The sequence below is a fragment of the Pongo abelii genome, chromosome 6, assembly GCF_028885655.2.
Source record: "Pongo abelii isolate AG06213 chromosome 6, NHGRI_mPonAbe1-v2.0_pri, whole genome shotgun sequence".
NCBI classification, from domain to species: domain Eukaryota; kingdom Metazoa; phylum Chordata; class Mammalia; order Primates; family Hominidae; genus Pongo; species Pongo abelii.
The window spans coordinates 136450895-136466396 of record NC_071991.2 but is presented as its reverse complement, the minus strand read 5'-3'; the positions used below and the strand labels follow the sequence as shown (position 1 = coordinate 136466396).

Here is a 15502-nt window from a genome sequence, read left to right as displayed (position 1 = left end):
TGGCCAGGCTGGTCTTGAACTCCTGACCTCAAGTGATCCACCCGCCTCGGCCTTCCAAAATGCTGGGATTACAGGCATGAGCCACTGTGCCCAGCCACTGTTTGTCTTTGGATAGCAGCCATTCTAACAAGTGTGAGGTGTGGACTATAATGAGTGGTTGTGTACTTTTCAGTCAGCCATGTCTCAAGTAGGGCCACTCTATGGGTGTCCCTGCATTGTCTAAACCTGTCTTTTTTGTTTGTTTGTTTTGAAGTTGTCACACATCTTTATTTTGAATATTTCAAAACAATTTAAACATAACATAAGGCAAATTTTGAAAAACAGAACTATTTTCTGTCTTCCTGTACTGTAGCTTATAACATCAATTCATTCTTTAGCCGGCATTCTTGCAATGGCTGTCTTTTGTATGCCTAGCCCTGTGCCAAATATGTAAGGGGGATGTAAGCTAAACCATAGTGCAGCCTTCTCTTTAGTAAGTTTATAATTAAGGTAGGGCATGAAAACATCCATAAAATGCCAGGCACGGTAGCTTATGCCTGTAATCCCAGTACTTTGGGAGGCTGAGGCAGGTGGATCACTTGAGGCCAGGAGTTCAAGACCAGTCTGGCCATCATGGTGAAAACCCATCCCTACTAAAAATACAAAAATTAGCTGGGCGTGGTGGCACATGCCTGTAATCCCAGCTACTCAGGAGGCTGAGGCAGGAGAATTTCTTGAACCCGGGACGTGGAGGTTGCAGTGAGCCAAGACTGCGCCATTGCACTCCAGCCTGGGCGACAGAGTGAGTGAGATTCTGCCTCAAAACAAAAACAAAAACAAAAACAAACAAAATATTTGCAAATGGGAAAACTGCGTGAAGTAAGTAAAAACGTATAAAAAATTAACCCCCAGCTGAGTATTGGGTACTGGCTAAAGGAATGCAAAAAATACAAGTCAGGTGGGGATGGAGTGAGATTTGTTAAGAGAATCTTTCTGGAAGAGATGAACTGTAGTCCAGGGCTTCAAGGAAATAAAGGCTGTTGCCTCTGCTGGAGAGCATTTTGGCTTAATACACTTGGGGGGATGCAGAAAGGGTAACTAAATTTCTGATTACCTCAAATTTCTATCTGGGTAGAGTGATTTTGGGGGGAGTGGGGAATTTTTGTTTTCTTTTCTTTTTCCTTTTTTTTTTTTGAGACAGAATTTCACTCTGTCACCCAGGCTGGAGTGCAATGGGGTGATCTCGGCTCACTGCAACCTCCACCTCCCAGATTCAAGTGATTCTCCTGCCTCAGTGTCCCAAGAAGCTGGGATTACAGGCACCCACTACCATGCCTGGCTAATTTTTGTATTTTTAGTAGAGACAGGATTTCACCATGTTGGCTAGGCTGGTCGTGAACTCCTGGCCTCAAATGATCTGCCTGTTTCGGCCTCCCAAAGTGGTGGGATTACAGATGTGAGCCACCACACTCTGCCTGAATTTTTGTTTTCTGGTGAGTCTCCAAGGTAATGAAGGAAACTGGATAATGGACACACAGCAGTGTCAGCCGGTATAGATGGGACCTGTCTGGCAGGGGGCAGGGCAGGCATAGATGGGGAAAGCTGGCAGTGAACTTGACTGAATTGGTTAGAATCCCCGCTCAACAGTCCCTCAGACCCCTTCTTTGTCTTTGTAGGTAGCTGCAGCAAAGTCCACTTCCATCTGCCTTACCGGTGGCAGATGCTTATTGGTAAAACCTGGATGGACTTTGAGCACATGGAGATGATCGAGGAAAACTACTGTAACCCCGGAATCTACCTGTAAGTTGGTGGCTGTACTCTGGCTTTCAAGAGTCCAACATTATCAAAGGGAAGCATTAGTGCTAGGCTTGGGAAAAACAAAAAAACACTTTTCCATCGGAATCCCATTCGAGTGTGAAATACCTCTTGAGATAAAAAATGGCAAATGCCTGCCGAGTTAATGAAGGAAAAACACAGCTGGGTGGGGTTGAGGTCACACTGAGCCTGGCTAATACCAGAGATCCTGGGAATGTTTGCTAACTCAAATGAAACAAACAGTGACATGATTATTTGTTTAGTTGACAGTTGTTTGTGTCCTGCAGAAAAACGCAATGCAGAGTCCGGCTTGTATCCTGATCAGTTCATCACAGAACTATTAAAAGTACTAAATGATTTAGGACAAAAGAGCTTTTGGCTTAACTTCATAATTTAAAAACACAATTTGAATAATTTCATATAGTTTTAGTGTAGAATTTTGTTGTATACTTTAGCATTTAATACCTCCCTTATGTTTGCTATTTTCTGTAGCGAGGCATCTAAAAGGGTACCTTACATTTCTGCTTCTAGCCGAGCGTGGTTGCTCATGCTTGTAATCCTAGCACTTTGGGAGGCTGAGGCAGGAGGATCACTTGAGCTCAGGAGCTCGAGATCAGCCTGGGCAACATGATGAAACCCTTTCTCTACCAACAATACAAAAACTAGCCAGGCATGGTAGCGCGCACCTGTGGTCCCAGCTACTCGCTACTCGGGAGGCTGATGTGAGAGAATCACTGGAGCCCAAGAAGTCGAGGCTGCAATGAGCCGTGATTGTGCTACCACACTCCAGCCTGGGTGACAGAGTGAGACCGTGTCTCAAAAATAAATAAGTAAAAACATTTCTCCTTCTGGAAGAGCTGAAATGGGTGATACCCATATGACCGTATTTATCTATGGTGTGCAGGGATATAAGAAACGTCCCAGTTTTACAAGGAAATTCTTAAGGGGGAAAAGTTACATTACTTTTCATCATATGAGAATTTAGTGATTTGAGGGTGGAGATTCTGTGTTGCTGGATTTTTACCACTAGAGGGCGACATCGGCTACTTTCTTGTTGCTAGGTCTCTATTTCCACTCCCAGGCAAGTTGAGAGCAGTGTTTCTCAACCTCAGCACTACTGACGTTTTGGGCCAGATTCTGTTTAGCACTATTCCTAGCCTCAATCCACAGATGACAGGAAGCACCACCCACCCCCCCCACCAGGCCCGCTGGTTGTCATAACCCAAAATGTCTTCAGATGTTGTAAAATACCCAACTGAGGTCAAAATCGTTCCTGATTGAGAATCACTGATCTAAGAGGTCTTTCTTAGAGCAGCAATTCTCAAACTTTTTGGTCAGAGGACTCCTCAACACTTAAAATGTATTCAGGACCCCAAAGAATTTCTGTTTATATGGAATATAGCTATCAATATTTACCATGTTAAAAATTAAAACTGAGAACACTTACATATTTGATTCACTTAAAAATAAGAATAAGCTTGCTATATGTTAACATAATGAACATGTTTCATGTAACTATATTTAATACTATATACATATTCATGTATATCCATTTAATATACATACCCAGGTATATAACTGTGTGTATTTATTTATAGGTATATATAATATTTATATGGATAATTATAAAATAACTGTTTTCCAAAACAAAAAATTTATTGAGAGGAGTTTTATATTTTTGCAAATTAATGTCTGGCATAATAGAAGATAACTAGATTCTCATATCTGCTTCTTTATTCAATCTGCTGTGAAATCATATATTGTGTAGCCTCTGGAAAATTTCATCGTGTATTCTTGAGAGAATGAAAGTGAAAAAAGCAAATAATGTTTAATGTTATTATGAAAATAAATTTAACCTTGCCAATTTTCTGCAAGGGTCTCCACATTTTGATAACGATTTAAATAATAATAAATAATTTTTAAAATGGACCAAATGTGAGTTTCTGACTTAATTTATAACATTGAGCCAATCAGGAGTTTTGTGGGCACAGTTTTATTTTGGGATATTTTCTGAGGGAAGAATACACTATGTAACACCGTTAATTATGAGGTGCAGGCAAGTCACTTTCCTCTCTGCATTTCCGTTTTTCTTTTATGTGTAGGACCTGGAGCCATGGAAAGAAAACTTGAAGATCTATTTTAGCCCTGAAAGTTTAATTCTGTGCTCTTATTAGGGAAGACGACATTGTAGAAAACAGGGGTCAATGAAGCATTATGTTAACTTAATACTTTTCTCTCTCAGCTGTTCTGTAGGAAATTATACAATCAATTTTCGGGTAATGAGTTGTGATTCCTTTCCCATCCGACGCCTCTCCACTCCTTCTTCTGTCACCAAGCCAGCCAATTCTGTCTTCACCACCAAATGGATTTGGTATTGGAAGAATGAATCTGGCACATGGATTCAGTATGGAGAAGAGGTGAGCACTGTTGCTCCTTGTAGGGGGCTCTTGTTTAAACTTGTCAACTTAAAAAGAACACTATTGGCTGGGCACGGTGGCTCATGCCTGTAAGCCCAGCACTTTGGGAGGCTGAGGCAGGCGGATCACCTGAGATCAGGAGTTCGAGACCAGCCTGGCCGACATGGTGAAACACCATCTCTATTAAAAATACAAAAATTAGCCAGGCGTGGTGGCAGGCACCTATAATCCCCGCTACTCCGGAGGCTGAGGCAGGAGAATCTCTTGAACCCGGGAGGTGGAGGTTGTAGTGAGCTGAGATTTCGCCACTGCATTCCAGCCTGGGGGGTGGAGTGAGACTCTGTCTCCAAAATAAATAAATAAATAAATAAATAAAATAAAAACACTATTAATAAAATGTTTGAAGCCTACGTGGTTACCCATGGAGTGTGGTAGAGGAAGTGGTATTTTTTTACTTTGTACACAGCTATATTCAATTTTTTTTCAGCAAGCATGCATTCCAATTGCAGTCATATATTAAAGTATATATTAATTTTTATGCTTATTTGTTTATTTATTTTTGAGATGGAGTTTCACTCTTATCACTCATGCTGGAGTGCAATAGCGTTATCTTGGCTCACTGCAACCTCCATCTCCTGGGTTCGAGCGATCTTCCTGCCTCAGCCTCCCGAGTAGCTGGGATTACAGGCATGCACCACCACACCCAGCTAATTTTTGTATTTTTAGTAGACATGGGGTTTCAACATGTTGGACAGGCTAGTCGTGAACTCCTGACCTCGGGTTATCTGCCCACCTCGGCCTCCCAAAGTGTTGGGATTACAGACGTGAGCCACCGTACCCGGCCATGTATTAATTATTTTTAAGGAACCGCTTGAGACATGTCAGCTGCACTTCCCTCTTTCCTCAATTTCCTGAAAATTGAGAATTTTCTGAAAATTCATCAGAGGGGAGGGTGGAACCTTGAGATAGCTTTCTATGTATAAACACATAAAATGTACAGAGACTACTGCTTTGAGCTGGAAAAGAGGGCGAGAGCGAGAACTTAAAGGACCGTATTGATGTTGGCATGGTTAATTAGACCAGGGAATGTGTTAATTCACTCAAGCAGTGAAACCACATCTGGTACAGATAGTCACTACTATTCATTCAGAGTCTGGATTTCGATGGACTTAAAGGACTGGAACTAGAAGATCCTAGGCTGACCCCTAGTGGGGGCATAGTAATAGGGATGGAAGTTTAGATAAGCAGAGCCTCTGTCCTTCTGTCTCAGTGTCCCTTCCTCCCTTTAACTCATAGGATTAAAGAGAGAGAGAAAACAGACCTTAAGCAGGTAATGAAATCAGGGTGATGAGAAACAGAAAATGAAAGCAAGAGATTAAAATGAAGCCAAAAATAATGCATGGGCTGGGTGCAGTGGCTCACTCCTGTAATCCCAGCACTTTGGGAGGCCGAGGGGGGTGGATCACCTGAAGTCAGAAGTTCGAGACCAGCCCAGCCAACATGGTGAAACCCTGTCTCTACTGAAAATACAAAAAATTAGCCGGGTGTGGTGGCGCGCGCTTGTAATCCCAGCTACTCAGGAGGCTGAGGCAGGAGAATCGCTTGAACCTGGAGGCAGAGGTTGCAGTGAGCCGAGATTGCACCACTGCACTCCAGCCTGGGTGACAAAGTGAGACTCCAAAAAAAAAAGATAATGCGGGGACAAAGGAATGGCAGCGTAAGGTTCTACATATTTAGGTTGGTGTAAAATTACTTTTGGGTTGGTGGTAATTACTTTTAATGGCAAAAACTGATTACTTTTGCACCGAACTAATAGTTACGAGTCAGTGGGCTATACATTTGGCTCTGAGCTGCCTAACTGCCAAAGCAAACAAAATACTTGGGAGAGGCACTACTGTGTTATGTTAGTGAGGCCTGAGAAAAACACCTCCTATAGTGGGTCACATGGCGGGAACCCTGTGTGCTGTGGTGAGGTCCTCAACCACAAACAGCCCTACCATGAATTCAGCAGCATATTGGTTTCCAAACTATCTTAGCAGCAGATACATTTTATCAAACCATCTTTCAAAGACCCTAAATGAGCCAACTAAAGTAGAGCAGGGCTGCCCTGGTGGAACAGGATATGGGCTCAGAGCTGTCTCCTGGGCCCCTCCTTGTTGCTCTTCTGTCTCCTGTGGTGGCCCACGTAGCATCTCTGTGGAACAGAGTTCTGCTGAAACTCCCGTGTGTGTGAAAACACCTATGATATTAAACTTTGCACAGATTCTTTGTATGCTCAAGCCAAGGATGATGTCAAGTAAGCAATTCTGTCAGGCACCTGTGGAAATAAAATTATAAACCCAAATTAATTAGCCTTGGTTAAAATAAAAATCAGCTATAGGTCTTGATGGTTTTTATGTCAAATAATTGGAATTTTTAGTAAGATATAAAGGGGAAGGGTTGGCAAACATTTGCATTCTAGTTACATCAAGGTTCCAGGAGGCCGGGCGTGGTGGCTCATGTCAGTAATCCCAGCACTTTGGGAGACCAAGGCGGGTGGATCACCTGAGGTCAGGAGTTCAAGACCAGCCTGGCCAACATGGTGAAACTGTGTCTCTATTAAAAATACACACAGAAAATTAGCTGGGCTTGGTGGTGTGCACTTTTTATTCCAGCCACTTGGGAGGCTGAGGCAGGAAAATCGCTTGAACCCAGAAGGTAGGGGTTGCAGTGACCCGAGACTGTGCCACTATACTCCAGCCTAGGTGACAGAATAAGACTCCAAAAAAAAAAAAAGGTTTCAAGAACCAAAAAGAACTATTGGGGGGAAAGAGATTGTATTTAAATTTAAATTTACACAAGTTCAATCATGTTCCCTAATAAAAAATCAAGAAACTTCCTGAGCTTTTTTTTTTTTTTTTTTTGAGACAGCGTTTTGCTCTTGTTACTCAGGCTAGAGTGCAATGTTGTGATCTCGGCTCACTGCAACCTCTGCCTCCCAGGTTCAAGCAATTCCCTGCCTCAGCTTCCCGAGTAGCTGGGATTACAGGCACCCACCACCATGCCTGGCTAATTTTTTGTATTTTTAGTTGAGACGGGGTTTTACCATGTTGGCCAGGCTGGTCTTGAACTCCTGATCTCAGGTGATCCGCCCGCCTCTGCCTCCCAAAGTGCTGGGATTACAGGTGTAAGCCACCATGCCCAGCCCTTCCTGAGGTGTTTTGTTTGTTTGTTTGTTTGCTTTTTGTTTTTTGTTTTTGTGAGGTGGAGTCTCGCTCTGTCGCCCAGCCTGGAGTGCAGTGGTGCGATCTTGGCTTACTGCAAGCTCCACCTTCTGGGTTCATGCCATTCTCCTGCCTCAGCCTCCCAAGTAGCTGGGACTACAGGCGCCTGCCACCGCGCCCGGCTAATTCTTTGTATTTTTAGTAGAGACGGGGTTTCACCATGTTAGCCAGGATGGTCTCGATCTCCTGACCTCGTGATCCGCCCGCCTCAGCCTCCCAAAGTGCTGGGATTACAGAAGTGAGCCACTGTGCCTGGCCTCCTGAGGTTTTTAATACAAAGTTCTCACTGGGACATTTAGTCTGTGTTAGCTGTAGAGTTTTTATTTTATTTATTTTTATTTTTATATTCTGGATTCCCATGAAAACTGTAGAGTTTTTAGAATGTAACATTCAATCTGCAAACACATGAATGTTGTATTCATTAAATGTGACACAGGTTTGTTGGATGTTCACTGAAGATGTGAATGAACTCTTACTGTCTCATACTAATAAGACCCATCATTATATAAATTGAATTGGCTCTAGTTATTAAAAAAAAAAAAAAGGAAAAGTCATGCCCTGGGTTTAATGTTTTCCTTGCTGGGAGTCCAAGTAAAATTAAAATAATGTTTCCAGGAGATTTGAACCCCACATATCAGGGGCAGCCTGGTTTCTTTCATGGGTCAATGCATTATGGTCCAAGTTTGCAGCTCTTTGGTGACATGCCTTGAGCCAGGGTACAGGCTAGAATATTTAAAGAAAAGAGTGGACTGTGAAGCCTTCGGCCGGCGCCCCACAGCTTTTATTTCTTGTAACTGAATTTTGAATAAGTCAGGCAACTAAGAGTTCTGGGTTGGAACCTCCCTAAGAGGAACTTGAGATGTAGAAACTTTTGCCAACAGAGTAGGCACATATGCTTCGATTATGAGCTCTCTGAGAGGTAAAATAGATATCCTTTTATGGAAATTGATGTACTTCACCAGGACTCGTACCTACATAGATGGTGGGCAGGGAGAGGGTGTGGTATTAGGAGAAGTGATGATTGAATCGATGGGCAGTTGGGCAGCAGTGGTGTAGAGTAGAGTCATAGCAGGGCTGACAGGAGGGTAGAGCCTGGGAGTCGTCGAATGTGCACCAGGTAGGGAGTGCAGATTCAGGTCCTTGAAGATGTTTACCAGCAAAGTAGCTAAGCTTAGCAGCTGTGGAAGCTGGTGTTGAGAAACAGCAGGAGGCTATGGCCTGAGAGATCCTCTCAGAGCAAGGGCAAGCCACAGCTCTAGAAAGCCAAGGTTGAGGCAATCATTGACACACAGAATCAAAGCTAAGACCTGTTTACTGCAACTGAACCATAAATTCAAGTCTTGTGGGGAATAAATAGTTGACGGCTGTGTGATTCATTCATTTACTCAGACCTGGAGTAACAGTACTGTACTCTAGGACACATTATGGCTATTAAACTAATGGTAGCTAAAGGGTCTAATGAGACATCTTGCAAGGCTGTCACTACCTGTCACTTAAGAGTATGGACAACTGTAGCTTAGGATTGCCAAAGAACTGGGGCCAGCTCAGAACAGATATGACTGACTTTCAGATACCACAAAAAGGACTTATCCTTACAAGAATAGCTTAGGATACCTTTACAATAGAAACACCTGGTAATTGACCCAGACAACACACAGGAACAAGAGAGGGACTTTGAGAGTTGCTTCTGGACCATCAGGCAGTTGTGTGACCTCTTGACCATAACATACCCATGACATGGGCATGCTCCCGCTGTCCTGTTAGTCTTACAATAGCGAGGGTTGAATGAACCAGCCTATACATCAAGCAGTGCCTGAGACTCATCTCTGATGTGGACTAAACCAAGGGGAAATGTTACCTTTGAGGACTTCACCACCTGTCAGAGTTCATGAACGTGACAAGTGCAGTGTGAGGGCAAGGCTAGAGAAGGTCAGTGTGGAGCCATGCAAGGCTGTGCAGATGCTCAGACACTGACTTAGTGGCCCTGTGCTGTCCAGTATGACAACCACTTGCCACATGCGGCAATTTCATTTTAAACTTTAATTAAACACATAAAAAATTAAGAAATCAGTTCCATGGTCACTGTAGTCACATTTTCAGTGCTGTATAGCCACATATAGCTTGGCTACTGAAGGAGTTAAAAATATGCCACTCTGGCATATTGACTATTTTGAGTTAAAAGCACTTGAAAAACAGCAGGTGCAAGACGATCACTCTGACCTTCTGTTACTTAAAAGCAGGAGATGAAATTCTCATGTGGAAGATGTTCTTCCTAGGCCGGGCACGGTGGCTCATGCCTGTAATCCTAGCACTTTGGGAGGCTGAGGCGGGCAGATCACTTGAGGTCAGGAATTGGAGACCAGCCTGGACAACATGGTGAAACCCCATCTCTACTAAAAATACAAGAAGCAGCTGGGTGTGGTGGCTCACACCTGTATTCCCAGCTATTCGGGAGGCTGAGGCAGGACAATCGCTTGAACCCGGGAGGTGGAGGTTGCAGTGAGCTGATATCGCACCATTGCACTCCAGCCTGGGTGACAGAGAGAGACTCACTGAGTCTTAAGATAATAATAATAATAATAATAATAATAATAATAATAAAAGAAAGAGGTCCTCCCTATACCAGAATGAAAGTAGCATTCTTATCAAAGCCAGGAAACCTGTGCAAACAAATCCTGTTAGACAAATCTTCATCCTTCTGGACACTTCTCCACCCAATTAACTTCCCTAGCCGAAGCCCCTTTGCCTCATCCCATTTTCATAATTTATGACTTGTTGTCTAATTCAATACAAGTGTTTATCTCTAACTGCAGCTTTAGGTCTTCACTTTCTCGTGAAGGCTCCTGTGCCACATAAAACTTGTATTAAATGAACGTGTATGCTTTTCTCCTGTTGGTCTGTCTTTTTGTATATAAATTTATAGAGTACAAATGTAATTTTGTTACATTTGTTACATGCATAGATTACCTAGTAGTAAAGTCAGGGCTTTTAGGGTGTCCGTCACCTGAATAATGTACATTGTACCCATTAAGTAATTTTTCATCATCTACTCCCCTCCCAACCTGCCCTATCCTTCTGAGTCTCCATTGTCTGTCATTCTTACTGTGGTCTTATGTCAATTTAACGCTCAGGTCCAGCCAAAATACTGTACAAGGGTAGAGGTGAAATTTTGCTTCCCTGGCCAGGTGCAGTAGCTCATGCCTGTAATCCCAGCACTTTGGGAGGCCGAGACAGGCAGATCACCTGAGGTCAGGAGTTCGAAACCAGCCTGATCAATGCAGTGAAACCCTGTCTCTGCTAAAAATACAAAAATTAGCTGGGGTGTGGTGACATGCGCCTGTAATCCCAGCTACTCAGGAGGCTGAGGCAGGAGAATCCCTTGAACCCAAGAGGCAGAGGTTGCAGTGAGCCGAGATTGTACCACTGCACTCCAGCCTGGGCAACAGAGGGAGAGGGACACTCGGAAAAAAAAAAAAAAAAGAAAGAAAGAAAGAAAGAAATTTTGCCTCCCCTACATATCATACAGGACAGCGCAGAGAACATTTTCATCACCACAGAATGTTCTAGTGAACAGCACCGGTCTAGATCCTAGAGCCTTGCTAGTCAAAGTGAGGTCCACAGACCAGCAGCATCAGCCTCAGCATCACCCGGGAGCTGGCTGAAGTATGGAATCTAAATCGTCCCCAACTTTCCCAGAATCATATCTGCACTTTAATATGGTCTCTGGGGCACTCACACGTATATCAATGTTTGAAAGTCTCTGGCCTTTTAAGCCAGGAACAGAGTGGGTTTTACAGAGCTGAGCAGGCAGTGGATGCATACAGGACTTCAATTGTAGGGATGGGAAATTGGGAAGCGATTCGGCTAGTGGTCAAACGCAGGGATACCAAGGTGCTAGAGCGGTTCTACCCGCCCCACATCATGCCAGAGGTGTTTTGCCCACTTTGGCCCGAGGAAGGCATAGGGTTTACCAGGCACCATCGAATCACGGCAGCAATCTCTTTTACAATCACTCTGATAGATACTATCCACGAAGCTGTGGCAACAAGCATCTTCATGATATGACTTAATTGTTGGCTGCTGTAAGTTAGAACGTTCTGCTAAAGTCAGCGTCCTTGTCCCTTCCACCCTTTGTACTGGTTCTACCTCCTGAAACACATTCAAGTTTATTCCCACTTTGCCCTGTGTACAAATATTTGAACGCTGCTTTCTGCTCCCACCATGCTCCACTCCAGGATAAAGAGACCCAGCTCAGGCCTTTCTCTGTCCAGGACGTTTTCCTTGGACATGTACATTCTGTTGCCCTCCGCTTACAACCAGCAGGCATTTCCATTAGGGAAGAGGAAGGGGCGTGGGTCCAGCTGAAAGCCTGGAATGTCTGGAATGTCATTAACAAAAGGAACTGTGAGCCCCTCCCCACTATGGCTGCTTGGAAAAATTTGCTGTCATTAACTCCTTTGTTCTAGATCACAGGAAACAAGTGTCTCCTCACCATTAAATACTGGGAACCCCTGCTGCTAGGGGCGTACTTCTAGTGTGCCCTGATCACCCACCCCGGCCACGGAATGAGGAATGAGGGCGGTGGATCGGTAGCCTAGCCTGCCCCTTGCTAAAATCAACTCATTTCCCTTTTACCTACACATTCTGTTTGCATGCTTTCTATATGCTTTGAGACTAGAGATTATAGCTTTACATTTGGGGGGTATGCCTCATCCCTTCTTTTCTTTTCTTTCTTTTTTTGACAGAGTCTCGCTCTGTCGCTAGGCTCTGCAGTGGCATGATCTTGGCTCACTGCAACCTCCGCCTCCCGAGTTTAAGCGATTCTCCTGTCTCAGCCTCCCGAGTAGCTGGGACTACAGGCACATGCCACCACGTCTCCAGCTAATTTTTGAATTTTTAGTAGAGACGGGGTTTCACCATGTTGGCCAGGATGGTCTCGATCTCTTGACCTTGTGATCCACCCGCCTCAGCCTCCCAAAGTGCTAGGATTACAGGCGTGAGCCACTGCACCTGGCCACCTCATCCCTTTCATTATAGCTCCAGTTAGTGGCAAATCCAAGTGCATTTTCAGTTAGTTGGCTAGCAGGAGGCTCAGCCAATTTTGTTTACTTACTCTGGTTCAGGGCAGAGGAGAGGGTTAGGTTATTTATATTTGAATACTGCAACTACTGGAGTTTGGACGAGGAGCAGATGGTCTTTCTTTACTTCCCTTCACGACTACTGTAAACTGTGCGTGGCTAGAATAGCCCATGATGTTCTATTTCATGTAAGAGTCAGTGTCAGATTCTGTTAGATGACAGATGCTGGCGCGGCATCCGAAAAGAGGAGATGCAAGTTGCTGTGTACATTTGGCTCGTATTTTATGGAAGGCTGTAAAAGAGTATTGCAAACAGCTACATTTCTCAGGCCTCCCCCAAGTGTGTAGTGAGTTTCTGCAGGATAGACTTCTCTCTCTTAGGTACCATGATGGAGAAGACCACAGAAGTCTGTGACATAGTCCTGAGCTGGAAGCTCTTACAATCTGGTTCGGGAAGCAAAATGTACTGTTCACATCCCATTGCTAAAATGAAATCATATAACAGTAGAGATTTCCTAAAAGCCTACCCTGACTTTACCTTTTATTTTTTTTCCAATTAGAAAGACAAACAGAAAAGTTCAAACATCGACTCTTCATACCTGGAGTCTCTCTATCAATCCTGTCGGAGGGGAGTTGTGCCATTTCAGGCAGGCTCACGGAACTATGAGCTGAGTTTCCAAGGTGAGTTTCTGTGTTTGGCAGTGTTGTGTGTCATTGAAATCCGCCTGCAGTGTACACGTGGGAGTGGGAGCAGAGTGGGTATGCATTGCTATGGCCAGGGTCAAGGTCAAGATTTAGCAAGTCGATGGAGTGCAAGCTAGTGGCCATCAGAAGACCTGTGTTCTAGAGCTCTGGCTCTGATGAACACTTGCTCTGCCACCCTAGGAGGGGCATCTGGCCTATCTAGGCCCACTTCTCTCAACTGCAAAATCAGGGGCTCAAACTAAGTAGTCTTGGGGGTACTTCCAGCTCTGTCATGCTGTTTCTGATTCTGGGTGGGCAGCTGCCTAGGCAGAGGCAATATTTCAGGTGCTGGTGACTACGGTAGAGGCCTTCGGCTTTTGGGCACCTTCAGAGTTTTAGAAACTTGCTGTTTCTTTTAGGGTTTATCTAGGTCAGTGGTTCCATCATCACATTGATTAAAGTACTTTGCCTTCCACCATGTTTATTGGAGCTACTATAGAAAGGTCTTCTGGTGAGCTGCCGCCAATCTACCTGCTGTGTTTAGTTAGATATCAGGGCAGGAACTGCCCTCCTTCTGAAGGTACCATCCCATTGGGCACCCCCTGCACATGATCAAGTACTTGCCCTTTTGGGACTTGCAGGTGCTTTGGAAGAGGTAAAGGAGACTTTCTTAGGTCCCTGAATTCGCAGATGGTAACTGCAGTTGGATCCTGTACCACTTAGTGGGCATTAGATGACGTAGCTTTTACAAGGACCATTATACCAAGTATTTGGAAAAACAATCTGGCAGTACATGTCAAGTAACATTACAATTTGCTAATATGTTTGTCTTTTCATTCCCTCAGGAACCTTTCTTAGGAAATAATTCACTAGAAGAAGGGGGGAAAAAGCTATAGGCATAAAGTAAGGTGCTTGTTAAGCAGCATGGTGTGACCGAAGAATACTAGACCAAAACCAGTACCTATAGTACTAAAAGTAGGACCAGTCTGTACCAGTACAGTGGTGACTAAATAAATTAGGGTATTAAATTTCAATGGTGCATTTGACACTCGTTAAAAATTTTGATTATGAAAACTATATAGGAAGAGCAAAATCTGGCGTTGTTAAATGAAAAAGGCAGAACACTTTTCTTTTTTTTTTTTTTTTTGAGACAGGGTCCCACTCCATCACTCAGGCTAGAGTGCGGTGACGCCATCACGGCTCGCTGCAGCCTCAACCTCCCCGGCTCAAGCGATCCTGTCACCTCAGCCTCCCAACTAACTGGGAGTATAGGTTCATGCCACCATGCCCAGCTAATTTTTAAATTTTTTTGTATAGATGGGGGTCTCACTTTGTTGCCCAGGCTTATCTTAAACTCCTGAGCTCAAGCGATCCTCCCACCTCAATCTCCCCAAATGCTGGGATTACAGGCATGAGCCACAGTGCTCAGCCAGAACCCCAAATTTATGTTTCTGAAATTTTCTGTTTATATTTAAAATAGGAAAGTTAAAAAAAACACAAAAATCAATGTGCATGATAAATGCAGCAATGCATGCATGTGGGCTAAGACTGGAAGATAATAATGAAAAATTAAAATCTCTTCGATTGGGTGGTAGAATTAAAAATGACTTAAATTAAAAAAATTCTTAGTTGATATTGTATTGTTTTTATGGTTTAAAAGGGTGGTGGAGAGATGAGAGCCAATAGACTTTGTTCCTGAATCTAGAGCAATTTGTCCAGCTACTTCTGTTTGTTTGGTTCATAGAAACCAGTTCAGAGTAGTTTATAGTGTTCCTAGTGTGCCAGATGGCTTTTTCTTTTCTTTTTCTTTCCCTTTTTTTTTTTTTTTGAGACAGAGTCTCGCTTTGTCACCAGGCTGGAGTGCAAAGGCGCAATCTCGGCTCACTGCAACCTCTGCCTCCCAGGTTCAAGCGATTCTCTTGCCTCAGCCTCCCAAGTAGCTGGGACTACAGGTGTGTGCCACCAAGCCTGGTTAATTTTTTGTATTTTTAGTAGAGATGGGGTTTCACTGTGTTAGCCGGGATGGTCTCGAACTCCTGACCTCGTGATCCACCTGCCTCAGCCTCCCAAAGTGCTGGGATTACAGGCGTGAGCCACTGCGCCCGGCCGCCTTTTTCTATTTCTTAACTAGACTGCAAGTGTATTCTGTCATGCATTAAGCTAGTATCTGAGTGCCAGCTGTGTACTGGCTCCTGCTGTGGGTGCTGGGATACAGTGGTGAAGTTGCTCTTCGAGCCTATATTCAAAAGGGTGGTGAGAGACAATGG

At 43.9% G+C, this 15502-nt stretch overlaps 1 protein-coding gene across 2 annotated transcripts in view; it reads left to right on the top strand.

Annotated features, from left to right (window-relative positions):
* The window catches only part of ZC3HAV1 (zinc finger CCCH-type containing, antiviral 1), a 65894-nt gene that overhangs the window by 31623 nt on the left and 18769 nt on the right, over positions 1 to 15502 (top strand). For both annotated transcript variants that reach the window (XM_024249285.3, NM_001131921.1), the window contains 3 exon segments: positions 1656 to 1779; positions 4037 to 4211; positions 13112 to 13232. In XM_024249285.3, the coding sequence (XP_024105053.2) occupies positions 1656 to 1779; positions 4037 to 4211; positions 13112 to 13232 (420 nt within the window).